This window comes from Pavona decussata, unplaced genomic scaffold, assembly GCF_977016875.1.
Source record: "Pavona decussata unplaced genomic scaffold, jaPavDecu1.1 SCAFFOLD_96, whole genome shotgun sequence".
NCBI lineage: Eukaryota > Metazoa > Cnidaria > Anthozoa > Scleractinia > Agariciidae > Pavona > Pavona decussata.
Genome location: NW_028145513.1, coordinates 2,525,121 through 2,539,170, shown reverse-complemented (window position 1 = coordinate 2,539,170; position 14,050 = coordinate 2,525,121). Strand labels below are relative to the sequence as shown.

Here is a 14,050-nt window from a genome sequence, read left to right as displayed (position 1 = left end):
GAAAAATCCATACGTTTCGGGCTTGGCCCTTCTTCACTGGATCAATAGTTCGGCTATAGATCGCTTACCTGCTGTGGCTAGCCTTCTCAGCATGCTGGATGCTTGTTTTCCTTCCCCTGCCTCCAGGCATGGATAACCTATTTTCTTCTGTTCATCAGCGTCAATGACGATCACATCGGGTTCAGGAACACTGGGTTGCTTGTGAAGTATTTCGGGATCAATGTCTAGCAAATATTTGCAAACAAGTTATAAGAAAGGCGTGCAGTTACTACTCAGTGGTGCCAAAAGTTACTTTGACTACTGTAAGGACGGTGCCTACCAATACCGAAGTATTTTTGCGCGGTTTATGACTATGCGGGAAAAGCAGATCTTAGCAAGGACTATTGGAATCCAAAAAAGAAAATTGGGGATAACCACGCATTTTTTAGATATAATTAAGCAACAATTATTCTAAAAAGCCGTAAAATACAAAGCATTGTTTGGCGTTTTTTTTTTTTTTCAAAATTGAAGCTTATCTCTGAAAAATGCATGGCTACCCATAATTTTCGTTTCGGATACCAAGAGCACTTGCTGAGTTGTACTTTCTCTGCTTAGTTTTAGCCCGCGCAAAAATATCCCTGTATTAGTAAGCACCACCCATAGGAAACCCGAGTATCTCCAGATGCGCAGAACGTATGCGCAGTAGCAAAAGTAGGCACCATCCTTAACTTCTCTGCATAAACTAGATTATGAGGATTATGAAGAAATGAATAAACTTAAGATACGAAAACGGTGTCAAAAGAAACAGATATATCGAATTACAGCACTATCGCACATGGTTAAAACAATAAAATTAATTGCCTGTGATGTGGAATAATAACGAGGTGATTTTCACTAAAAGACAAGAATTTGTACGTTATTGACGAATAATTTACAACGCAATTGAAGCAAGTGCCAAGCAGTGAAAGCGGGAAAGACGTGACTTATTTTGCTAGGTACGGTATGCTCTGCATGGGCTTCATGGTATTTTTTTTCAGTGGCAGTGACAGGAATGAATCTAGAAAATATGCAACAAACAACACTGAAAGATTGTACAGTGTACCTCTTCTGCCATCGTCTGTTTTGATGCCCCTGCCAGCTGGTTCACCTCGTATACTCCCCGGGAATGTAGGTAGATACAATGGCTTATGCGAGGAATGGTGCTCTGTAGATGCTTCCTTGAGGAATGTCACTTGACTGTGAGGTTTATCCGGTTGTGCCACAATAACAGGTGAATGACTGGCCGGTCGACTACACTGATCAGCTGCACTTGAAGGTGAACCGGACAAGGTTAAGACAATTGAGCTTGCTGGTGCATGGCCTGGCTCAGATGGATGAGATGAATGTGGCTTGCCAGTATGAGAAATTCCCGGATGTGATGTCATACTGTAAGATGCAGGATGTGACGTCACACTGTGAGATCCTGGATGATGTGATGTAATAGTTTGAGATACCGGATGTGACGTCATAATATTAAAAGAACCTGGATAGGACGTAACAGCATGAGGAGAACTCGAATGTCGCATCCCTTTAGTTGACTGTGTATTAGTTGACAATGACGGATGCAAAGAAGTGGAGTGTGGGAGGGTTTTATGAGCGGAAGGTGCTTGGTAAAGCGGATGCGATTCTATAAGTGGATTCCCTAGCCGTGAAGGATGGGATGGATCCACAGCTTTTGGATAAACGAGTCCAGAAAATATGGTTTCTGGATGAGACAATCTTGAGGAATGTGCAGTACCATGTTTCAATGATTCAGGAAGTGAAGAGTGGAAATAGAGTTGTCCCGGTTGCGCAGTTCCCACGTTTGGTGAAGCTCTACCAATCGAGGCAATCACTCCAGGTGTTGGCATGAAAAGTGTTGAACTTGAGCTCGTCAGAGGAATATGAGGAGAATGAGACGACACTGGTCTAGGAGCTGCTAACTGAAGGTTGGGAGTAGAAGTAGTTGTTGGAGCAGTTGAGGCATCCCCTGCATGTCCCACCGAGGTGTTTATTGTACCTGCTATAGACGTGGACTCTCTCCCAATGGAAGTTGACACACTATTAGTAGACGGATTCGTTGTTTTGACCTTCTGCTGATTTGAAGGATTTGAAGTGTTAACGTCTGAGGCTTGGGCTACTGAGCTTTGCTTTGACGTGGGTTCACGCTTCTCAGTGATGCTGGAAATATCTTTTTGTTGTGGTTGCTGTTGTGGCGGTGGTGGTTGTTGTGGTTGTTGCTGTTGTTTTTGTTGTTGTTGCTGGGCACGTTGCATCTAACGAAAAAAAAACAACAACAACAAGTGTATAATACATTAAAGAATACGAACGGCGTGTATGTCTTATGAGGGCCAAGTGAGACGTCCTTGCAGCTTTTAGACGGCCTATGTTCACGAAAGAGGGCTCAAAGTATCTAAATTTCTCAAATTTACACAAATAACTTTAGATCGTTCTTATCGTAGATTAAAGTTGTAGGTTTACAGTAAAACAAATACAAAACGGTTACCAAATGATCATGTGCAACAGAGCTGCCGAATTTCACCAACTTTCCTACAATGGGAAAGTAGGCTTACTTGACAAAATTCTGCGCAGTACGTCTGACGCGATATTGCAAATTTATACGCAGTGTTATCTTTTTTAATTGCGGGAATTCCCAAATACCGTTAGAGTTGACCCTGAATGGACCAATATAAACTGATTTATCTTAGTGCGTTAAGCTACCATCACTGCATCCGCTAGAAAAACTCTCATACAAAAGAGACAGCATGGCCCAGGTTTTCTTTTTGTAAAGCAGTTCGGGTCACTTATTATTCTTTTTAATTATCACGTGTTATTGAGGTGAGAAAGAATTTTTTTAGTCTGTATAGAGAGAAGGAAGAAATCACCTTTGATCTTTCGTGTTCTGCTACAAGTAACTCCAACTGTAGTTTTTTCTTGTAGTTGAAATAAAAATTCTTGCACTGGGCACCAGTTTTAGTCATCACTCTTCGTGCTATAGCTTCCCAATCACGACCACAGTCTTTCAAACCTGCACAAAAATGGGATCGAAAATGGTTAATTTTACTCTTTTAGTGCCCATCACTACTTGTGTAGGGTCGAATTACGATGTGACCCTAAACCTAAAATCGATAATGAATGACAAATAAGTTGTGTTGCCACTAAAGAATAAATAAAGCTAGCTAAAGGAAAAAAGGTTGTACCACGTCAAAGCTAAGAATTGTGACTAGTCAAGCATGACGGGATCGACCAATACAAATCTCATTTTGGGCACCTTGCAATAGCTGGATGTTCATAATAGTGAGATGAAGCAAGTGAATGTTTTGTCTCAAAAACAATGAGCTCACTCACCTTGGAGAGCTATTTCTATTTCCTTCTCACTCCATCGCGATGTTTCCACATGATCTTAAAATAAAACAAAGGCAAGAAAAGAACAGGTCGGAGTAAGTTTAGGTCACAACATACAGTTCAGGCTTGAACGGGATTCGAACCCATGACCTCTGCGATGCCGATGCAGTGCTCAACCAACTGAGCTATCAAGCCAACTGGGAGCTGGTCATATTGTGAGTCCGTAATATACCCGTGAAGGATGAATTAGTGAAAGTAAATACGTGAAACATATATTTTGAACTGCGGATCTTTCTTCTATTTGATCTTTCATCTGCAGTTCAAAATATATGTTTCATATATTTACTTTCAGTAATTAAGTTAGTTTTCGAAAAACATTTTCACACCCATGGTTTATAGCTGGTTAACCAACTAACGCGACACATGATTTTTTTTGCCTGAAAAGAAGGTTTATTATTTAAGCTACAACTGGAATACAATTCCGTTTGAACCAGTCAAACGTTGTGCTTAGAATCTCAGTCATCCTTTGTAAAGGAGTGCCGTTTACCACAAAATAAATAAACAAATAAATACTGTTCTTTTTCATTCTTAACACAAACAATACACCTGAGACTAGGCCCCTACCTTCCCCTATAATTGTTAATTAAAATTAGCGCGCCAAGTTTGTCGGGCCGCCATCTTGAATTGAAATGGCGGACGAAACCTGAATAACAGCTTCTTCCATAGGTTTGCAGCCTCCCTTCCCTAGTATAACTTACCATTTGAATTCAAGACTCGTGGGGGGGGGGGGGGGGAGGGGTGGGAATGGGTGTGTACGCACCTGGTCGTCTGACTGATGGGGTGGGTGTGGTAACTGGTGGCTGAGTGTGCTCGGCTTCATTCTCTTCACTCTCTTCCGCTGAGTCTGTCATTTCTTCCAAATCCTCTTCTCCTTCAGATCCACCACGTTCACCTTTAGCACTAAAATAATTGACAACAAACCGACTCAGCACTGGTTTTACCGCACCTTTCAACAACACAGACGTCTCTGAAATCAACTTGATAAGGTTACCTCACTGCGATCAAGAGTTGAACATTGCGTTGTGACCGATGGATATCAATACATTTTATTCAGTTCTATTAAAATCGTTAGAGTTATGATTGAGAGGGTTCTAAACATGCGAACTCCAGATGACACGTTTCGAAAGTGAGCGTTAAAGTGTGGAAGTTGTAATTACAGGATATAAGACACAGTTAAATCAGATTCAAGGACAGGAAAGTGCCTTCTCAAACTCATTAATAATTCATGAAGAGAAAACAAAGGAAATCACTACCGCGAAGGAGGTTTGGAAATGTGATCTTAATTATCATAAAATTTTGTGAACTTTTGCTTCGAATTTCTCCAAGAATTATCAATAGTTTGAGAAGCTATATCAAACACTCGAAAGAGTGTTTCCTCCTATTTCCAAACACCTCGAAGTTGGTTAAACAAAACTCGACTGCGCCTCGTTTTTCCAACCTACTTCTAGGTGTTTGGAAATCGGAGGAAACACTCTTCCTCGTGTTTGATCTATTACAAGAAATCTGCTAGTTTAATTTGTTCGTGACGAATATGTGTGCTCATGTCAACGCACCACATTTGCCATCTTCTTCTTAGTACAGTTGACTTTGTAAAGGGCATTTTCAACATAACCGTTCATTATCAATTATCATTGGAAAATATAACCTAGCTCACCACCCGTCTCCTTTAAGCTTAGCGGTTGAGAATGACCGTCAAGTTTGTGGGAGTCAAGGTTAAGCAGTGAATGAAATGAAAGCACTCAAAGTGAATGGAAGTTCGACAGCAGACTTGATTTCAAGCCCTACTGGACGAGTTTGTACCTAACAAAAGTCCTCGCTCACTGTTCAACGCAACTGACAATAAAAGCAGGAGGTGCATTATCCCATGCATGGACAAACGTATTGCACCATCACACTCCCACTCCTGTAACCTGTTTTTTTTTTTGCTTCACTGCGTTACAGTGTCCAACATTCTATGTGATTTACAAGATAAATATTATTTTCTACGCAGAAAATCATGTACTCGCGTAACACTGTTCAACTTCAAGTTGTTTTTTTATTTACCTGCTCTCTGTAGCACCCACTCTTGTCTTGTTTGAAGGGGCACCTTCACGACCAGCTCCAAACTGAGAAATAAAAGAAAGAAGAAGTCAATGAAAACACAGCAAACCACATCATTACAATATCCTTCCTATGTCACACGAGTATCGTTAGTACAACGCTCCAAAAGCCCTTTCGACACTTGACAAAATATACCAAGAGTGGATAACACACACTGAAATCTCTTCCTTTAAAGACACGCTGGATGTCGACCAGCGGACATACCTGATAAAATTTTTGTATGTCAACTGCAACAACAGTTGCTGAGAGTACAGATGGCTTTCAAAACGTGTTTTCAATCGCAACACAAAAGCTACCTTAATTAATACCTTATCTGTATACATGGATAACGTTATCCGCTTTTTGAACCACCGGGGACAGGGAAACTTATCGTTTGTGGATAATCTCTTAATTTTGTGTTCTTCACCCTAAACTTTGCTGATATTACAAGAAGAAATTAGAGGTTGATCTCTATATTAGGCGTAGCGAATGTTCTATCAAAATATACAGCTGTCGCAAGACAATGAGGGTCAGTTATTAAAAGCACGTTCTAAGCCGTTTTCAATTTTGCCACCAATCATTGCTGCTGAAGGTAACAAGAAGGCTTGCATCCCAGACTAGAAAACTATCTATCTACTTAAAATAAAACACTTATAAACAGATTTGGAGGCCCAATGATTGTGTTAAGCCACGGCCTAAGTTAGACTTTGTTTAAATAACTGGCCCTTATAGTCTAATTTTTAGGGCTCTCGCGGTGTCGTTTTTTAACCGATTCTTGCGCAGAGAAATACGCCAGTCTCGCTGTCTCGTAAAGCCTCTACACTCCTTCTTGGTACTTAGAGGGTTAAAGTGCGACATACTTGATCTCGACGTCTCTTCTTTAGATTGTGTCTTCTGGACAGCTGCTTGTAATGTTCCTTCTTCTTTGTCTGGTAGTAAAAGAGGATACAGTCGGCCACACTCTAAAAGAGAAAAAAAAAAAGCGAAAATTTGCTGACATTTTGTATTTCCGTTCCTCTTAAAAATGCATGTAGGGTTTAAGAAATGCAGAACACCGTCTTCCCATGACACATTAAATTCATGTATTTAGAGGAAGGCACGTGATTTATTTGTAGGTTCTCTGACCAGTAGGAATTTGGAAACGTTGATTTTCGTGGTTAGAGAACCTGAAGAACACAAAAAGGTGACATGAAGGCATTAACCTCATCAATGCCATGTCATGTCAAAAGACATACACTTTATCAAACGACATAAAAGACACGATGACTGTTGAAAACAAACGGGAAGTTGCCGATGCTGAAGTCTGACCTACTAACATTCATTTATCAGTGGGTTGAGATGGTCAGATAAGATCAGCTGTTAGTTAAATCATTGATATCATGTCCTTTTCTAAGCTTTAGCAGTTGATACGTGTTGATAATAGCACAAACTGCATTCTACATTCTCAAAAGCCACTGGCTTCTGGCTCAGGCAACACAGACTGTTCACGCACGCAGCCTGAAATAGTCTGTTGCGAAGCCACAACACAGTCGCTCTTAAATTATCATGTGTCAACGAAGGTTTGCAGAAATGTCTTCCCAAATTTACTATAAAAAAAAAAGAGAGAAATCTAACAGCTATTCCGCTTATTCTTATTCAGGAATACTTACAGTCGATCGAACGCAACCTTAGACAAGACGGTTAACATCGAGAATACAGTATAAGGCAAGGCAGAAGCTTGAAGATTATCAATAACTCACCTTGCCGGGGAGAAACGACGAAATCAAGTCAAAGTCCTTAGGATTATGAATAAACCTAGAAAAGTTGTGAAAACTGGTTAAATGCTCACTTTCCACTATAGCAAAGCTTCATTCGAACATATCTATATACAACAGCATGGACTTGATATCTAAAAAGAGCATACCGTAGCATGCGCTGAATTGCCTTGGTAGCAAAAATGGCTTGGCAGAGCACAAAATCCCCCAAAATTGTTTTATATCTATACAGTTCTCTGAAGGGTCAGGATTTCGTCAGTGAGGGTCACAAGGAGGTTTTCCAAGGGAGCTCCGGTGTTAGGTGAGTCTACCTATACGTTATATTGTTACCTATACGTTGTTATGGTTCTTTTGACAAGAAATACTGTGGCACGGAGAGAAGAGGGTCCCCTATACTTTATAAATGATTGCCCGGGGTTATTTATTTTACCATGATGTGTGTTTAAGGCCTTTATTTATTCATCATTCATGAATTCCTTAGTTTTTACGTCCACAAGAACGCAATGTTGGTACTGAATTAAACGTGATTCGTGAATTTTTGTGTGAGTTGATTGATAACACGTCCAGTTTGTCTGGCTGTATGATGGCTTTGAAGCTAGGTTTTTTAAAAACAGATTGCACGACTTCACCCATTTGTCACGAATGCAGCCTTTTCTGATTGCGGGTACGTTAATGTTTTTTCTCATTCTTTGTGACATGTGAAATGATCCTATATTTTGATGTGATTTATTTGCGCCACGGAGTAAAGGGGACCCTCAAAGAACAATGATGGAAGTAAACAAAGTTCGTTATGGAGTAACAACACATGTATAGAGCGGTTTTCAATTGAGTGTTGTAAAACCAAAACCAAAGTAATTTCTCTGGCCAATCACAACAGATGTAAACAGCACAATCAGTCAATCAGAACTTATAACCTGCGTCAAGCGCGGGAAAACGCTTGCGACGAAGCACGATTCGTTTTGGTTTGGCTTCCCATTGGTTGAGAGAATGGCGCGAACTTTGCTAACCAGTCATAGAGTCTAGTAAAGCAAAACCACAGCAAACGCAAAATTGCTTTCGACACTGAACTGAAAACCGTTCTAAGCTGGTAATAACCCAGCACAGTATTTTATTTAGTTTCGCCATGGACAACACAAACAAGAATAATGGACAATTAAATAACCATCAAAGAGAGCAAATAATGGCCGGGGAGCTGCTACAGCAATTGCAAATTACAGTAGTCCCCTCACACATAAAAAAAACTTAGTATTAACTACGTAAAAACTAAGTATTATGTATTTACATGTTTTATCTGTCTCAATCTCTCCGTTCGCACAGTACAACGATTTGACTGATTCTCCTAAACAATCCCTCTTTCTCCAATAAAGTTTACTTTAAACCTTACTTGTCCTTAAACATTCGCCTCTCTTTCTCCGTCCATATATTCTTGTGTTTTCTTTCATTAAGAGTAGCTAGTGGATCACGTATAAGGCCTACAATACATCAACAAACAAGTTCAGTCCCAGTGCATCATGGGAATCATATTTTCTGTTGATCGATACACATACAACCAAAATTACATACATACATTACAAAGCACCCCTGAATCTAACAAATTAAGTGTAGGCCGTAAAGTAGTTACATTCTACTCTGTGGTTGAATTCACCGTACGGAAAAAGATGGCAGCTCTACATTTTACCACAATACCTTGCGAACCTACCACAGCCAATAGGCACATAGAAGGCCGTTTTTGTTTTGGCGAAATTCGGCTCTGTAGTGTACTAACAACATTGTGTATGCTAGATCTGAAGTTTTTAGAACTTCTCTGTGCGTTGAATCGGGTATACAATCTATATATACACCATATCATCTTCATATTTACGCGGGGACTCCTGGGACGCTTCCTCGGGTTTTGGCCCAAGGGGGGGGGGGGGGGCAATAAAACTAAAAGGTAAATATTCCTAGCAAAACGAAGCAATATGACTTCTGTCATCGCTCAACCAACAACTTTACACGTAAACAAAGTTAGCATGAGATTTAATGGAGTGAAATGCACATCTCTCATTCTGTTGTAGTTTTATGAGTTCAGTTACACTTCTTGTCCTTCAGTTTTTACTTTTCACTGGCCTGTGTGGAGAAGTCCTCTATTTCCTAACTTCTAGTTCAAAATAGTTGTGCTACAATAGGATGTTATCAACAACAATGCAGTGCACACATCCTTTTCTAACGAAGGAAGAAAGTGGCCGACAGTTGCATGCAGCGTTTCCTGGGGTACTTACCGTTTGGCCAAAGAATCCGGAAATTTCGGTTTGAAGTCAAATGGTAAGGTAATTTTCCGGAAATTCCGTTCGGAAATTGTGGAGTACCTTCAGAGGTACTCCTCTTTTCCCATTCGGAACAGAACGGCGGAAAATTCCTTACCATTTAATGAATCCTCCGTTTCCAGGTCTTTTCCGGCTCGAGCAGGACGAAACGCCTGATAGATAAATGGTAAGCGCAATCTCATCCGGTTGGTCGGTCGAATTCGGCATTTCCCTTACCATTATACAACGACACACCAACCGGATTTTTCCCACAAATGGTAAGCACCCCTGGCTTCTGCATGACAGCTGGGGAAGGAAGCACTCCCCACTTTCGCTGGTGTAGATGAAAAAGCAAAACAAACATGGTTACCATTTCTGTTGATAAACTTGACTTTTCTTTCCTCTTTGTCTAACATGGGAGGAGGTTCAACAGCTAAAGTGCGCATGTGTCGTTCATTGGCCTAAAAGAAACAAAGAAGCCGCATCAAAACAGTAAATGTACGTTGTGTACAGCAAGAAAACCATACTTGAAATGTTCTTGACCGACTACCCTTACCTCTTGTTCATTGAGATTATCAACAATCTCATTAAATTCAGCTTCACTTCTTGCTACAATGCCCCAGTTACTTCTAGAACCCATCCTGTAAAGATAGTGCACAATCAATGGTGACAATTGCCCCCGCAGTGCCAAAACCCGAGGATGCACCCTTGTAGCCCATGCGTAAAAGAAATTACAGTTGAAATATACGAAACGTCAAGATATATAAAATGGGCAAAGTTTATTATGTTTATCACCGCTGTTTATATTTTATTTCTGAAATATACAGTTCGTACACCGGACGGCATTTTCACTTAGCCTGAACAGGGAGCGCACGGAATAAATGGGCATTTACGACATAACATCAAGTAAATGCCCAAACGGAATAAACAGGTAACGATAAGGTAGTACCCTCGGGGGCACCCTCAGGGATATTTGGTAATCAACAAATGACCATAGTCGGAGGGGGCGGGGATGGGGGTTGTAGCTATATGACTGCATAATTGCCAGGTTGTAAAGAGTGGAAATATTTTCTGCGAGGCATTCTGTGACCTGTGAAAGAGAAAAGACGGAATTCAGGACGTTTAGAGAAAGCACTCTTCGAGGACGACTAAAGGAATAATTCGGAGTCTTATAAAAGCAAAGAGAAGGGGGAATTTGGCATTGTGAAAGGTCATTCGAATAGAAAACTCTTCTTTGAAATGCCCGAGCGCTTCTACGAGCGAGCAAAGCAAATTACATGCTTGAATGTGAATTTGCATTCAAAGTTGTAGGGGTGATTATTGACGTCATTTTGCCTATTGCAATAGTATTGTGATAGTTGAAATACCATTGCAGTACTATTACGATATTAGTGGTACCATTGCAATACGACTACGATATCTAGCGATACCATAGCGATGTTGTAATTTATGTCTTCACTCCATGTCAGATCGTGCACTGTTGTACATAGCGACTACTTGCCGCTTTTTTAAGTTAAGATGTTAATCCAACTATAGACTATTGTTCAGAATCAGTTCTTAGGATGTATCTTAACTTAGGCGAGCCTCGTGAATCTGGCCCATGGAACAAGCTACTACCAAATGAACTTTTAATGCTCCTGGTTTCACAACAACAAACAGCACTAATGAGCAGGGAACAAGGGATGTGTTTTTTAATCACAGAAAAAGGACTACAGAAGATTATTTGATGACTACTGAAACTATCAATAGTTGAGAAAGCTATTGCGATAGTTATGGATAGTTGAAATCGCGATCGACGCAGTACTATTGAAACCCTCACTATTGCGATAAATCGATAGTTCGATGAATTGTTACACTCAAATCTTCTTTGATTGACTGGTTCTTAGTTTTCCTAACAGCGAAATTTTTGAAAATCGTGCACATTTTCGATAATTTAATGCACCTTAAACTGACTCAAACACAGCATCACCATATGCAGGCATCAATTGGTACTCACCGAGTAAACCTCTCAGTCTGTTCTCTCTGCTTCTTAATTTCAGGAAAAACTTTTTCATAGAATTCTCGCAGCTTAGTTTCTTTGTGTCTGGATGCAAAAAGATTAGCATTAAAACAATTAACGTTTATGCATGGAAGATAATATTTAAACCATATCCATGTATGTGAGCACTAACTTTCTTTTTGGGTTGTTTTCATGTCTCTCCATCTTCTTAAGCCACGCTTGCTTCAAAGTCTTGTACTCTTTACACAACTGACGATTCTGAAACAAAGTTTGTCTTCACCATTATCATCTTATTGATTATCATGATAAGTTCATAAAATACTTGTAACTACTACAACTCTGTTCATATTATTTTTTGTTGGATTTGTCAGCAAAAATTTCTTTTAAAAGACAATTTTCCTAAACATATCGTCATAAAATAATTATAAAGAACCTATAACTCAACATACAAATTATGGCTATGAACAAAATATTAAAACTTCAAACAAACTGTTCTAGTCAATAACTTATGCAAATTATTGCAAAATTGCTTGTAAATGAAATGAGAGGATTTCTAATGACAGTTTCCATAATGGTCTTATTTTTAAATCAGATGAATGGTGTAACCGAGAATAACAAAAATCGCTTTAAATTATGAAAGCCCATCAATTTGAAGTGAAGTTAAAAGTAAAAAATTCCACCAAAATCCTACACACTATAAACAGCAATCTTGGCTGTGCTTGCCTCTGTCACCTCTTGACATGAACAGCTGATTAATTAGCCACACTTGCAGAATTTGACAAACTCAGGGTAGCAAATTGTAACTGTTAATAAATAACCTAATAAAATTACCTAAATAACCAAAAACACTAAAGTTTGTCTTGTTCGAGTTCTTAGCCCCCCAAAGTAAATTTGAGTGAGTTTGCGTGTTTTTCTTGTAAGAGATTTAAATTTTCTAGATTTTTACATTTTTAAACCTGCATGGAATGAAAAATTAATAGTTCATTGGTCAAGTATATTTTTTATTTGTGGTTCTCAATTCCACTTCAACAAACTACCGGTACATTACATTCAATAAAAATCAAGTTGTGGAGAGCTTTCCTTTTAAATTTACAAAAGCAGTCCTTGGATGTCTGAAATTTAAAAATTAAGGCAAGAAAGTTGGAGTGAGCCTTTACATGTATTATATTGCTCCTCCTTGTTTTTAACCAAAAGGATGTCTGCAGAACAACACAACAACATCATTTATGCAGACATAATGCCTTTTAAATTTTGATAAAGATTGCATGACAGGAGTCCAGTGTCATGGACAGAGGCTGCTGTGTGCTTGTGTTGCCTGATTGTGTGTCTTGACTGTTTGTCATTTTGTGTCTCCCAGATCACTGTTAAGGTACTGTGTGAATCAAATGCCACTCTTTTAACAATCACAGAAAACTAACAAAAATTAATGTACCTTTAGTTCTTTGGCTTGCTTCCTTAACTGAAAATATTTCACCAACTTAGCTTTGATTGCAGGACCTCTGAAAGAGCAATGATTTTTTACATGAATCTGTCAATTAAATAGAATCCTAATACACTTCCCACAATCAAGACACTGTACATCAACACAATGTTCAAAAACTCATTAATAATTCATAGCCCATTGACCTATCAAATGGTCGATAAAACATCTGATCATGTGCAGTGGTTTTAAAACCCGATAAAACCTCCTCCTTATTAGTATGCGGTGTTTAAATCCTGATAAAACACTGCTGCTTGTGTTTTAAAGATTATGTAAATTATAAACAAATTAAACAGAATCTTAACACATTGCCACACGCAAGACACTGTATTCAACACAATGGTAATTATAAACAAATGAATTATTTTCTCACCTTCTAAGGTTCTCATGGTAACATGGAAGATCAGAAGGCTGATTGTACAAAGGCTACCATAAAGATTAACAAAAGAGAATAATAAAGGATTAGGAAACAGTTAAGCTGATTCCAAATATTAAATTTGTGGAGGAAAGGTTCCCTAGGGTGCATACTGGTATGTTCTTGAAGGCGAGGTGTGAAGGCCTTTTCTTGGGTTTGAAATTAGCACCTTTTTGGATTAGACATTTTCCGGAAGGGATTTTTTAGGGTCGATAAAAGCATAGCATGACATTTTTGATTTTATCAATTTCATTTACAAGCTTAATAAATGACAAGGAGACTATTTCACTGTTGTAGTTATAAAACAGTATAAAGCCTTCACTTTGTAATGTAATAAAAGACTTCCATTTTATTTCCATTTGTGGCTTCCATGAAAAAAATTTTTATCACTCCACACTTTGATAGAATGACTACAGGTGGCCTTACGTTTGTCACAAATGCATGATAAATCATTAAAGATGGAGGCATAAAATACATCTCGCAGCTCTCTTTGTATTCTTATTTTATGTGGAGAGAAATAGGGACATTTTTTAATAATGTTCTGGGCCCTTGGAATTATTTTGAGTCTATATGTAGTTTGAACCTCAGCTGGCGGAACTTTGTTTGGTCTAACAGCTTTGCCTCATTTGCACTTTCCTT

At 39.0% G+C, this 14,050-nt stretch overlaps 1 protein-coding gene across 5 annotated transcripts in view; it reads right to left on the bottom strand.

Moving 5' to 3' along the window:
- LOC146472928 (uncharacterized) overlaps positions 1 to 14,050 on the bottom strand; it is a 38,506-nt gene that overhangs the window by 5,868 nt on the left and 18,588 nt on the right. For all 5 annotated transcript variants that reach the window (XM_085119143.1, XM_085119144.1, XM_085119140.1 and 2 more), the window contains 15 exons: positions 13,370 to 13,422; positions 12,949 to 13,015; positions 11,689 to 11,774; positions 11,514 to 11,600; positions 10,074 to 10,158; positions 9,888 to 9,978; positions 8,620 to 8,707; positions 7,221 to 7,275; positions 6,342 to 6,443; positions 5,446 to 5,507; positions 4,163 to 4,302; positions 3,346 to 3,399; positions 2,883 to 3,025; positions 1,082 to 2,273; positions 69 to 224 (listed from right to left, as the gene is read on the bottom strand). In XM_085119143.1, coding sequence (XP_084975269.1) covers positions 69 to 224; positions 1,082 to 2,273; positions 2,883 to 3,025; positions 3,346 to 3,399; positions 4,163 to 4,302; positions 5,446 to 5,507; positions 6,342 to 6,443; positions 7,221 to 7,275; positions 8,620 to 8,707; positions 9,888 to 9,978; positions 10,074 to 10,158; positions 11,514 to 11,600; positions 11,689 to 11,774; positions 12,949 to 13,015; positions 13,370 to 13,422 — 2,461 coding nt within the window. The remainder of the gene's footprint in view (positions 1 to 68; positions 225 to 1,081; positions 2,274 to 2,882; positions 3,026 to 3,345; positions 3,400 to 4,162; positions 4,303 to 5,445; positions 5,508 to 6,341; positions 6,444 to 7,220; positions 7,276 to 8,619; positions 8,708 to 9,887; positions 9,979 to 10,073; positions 10,159 to 11,513; positions 11,601 to 11,688; positions 11,775 to 12,948; positions 13,016 to 13,369; positions 13,423 to 14,050) is intronic.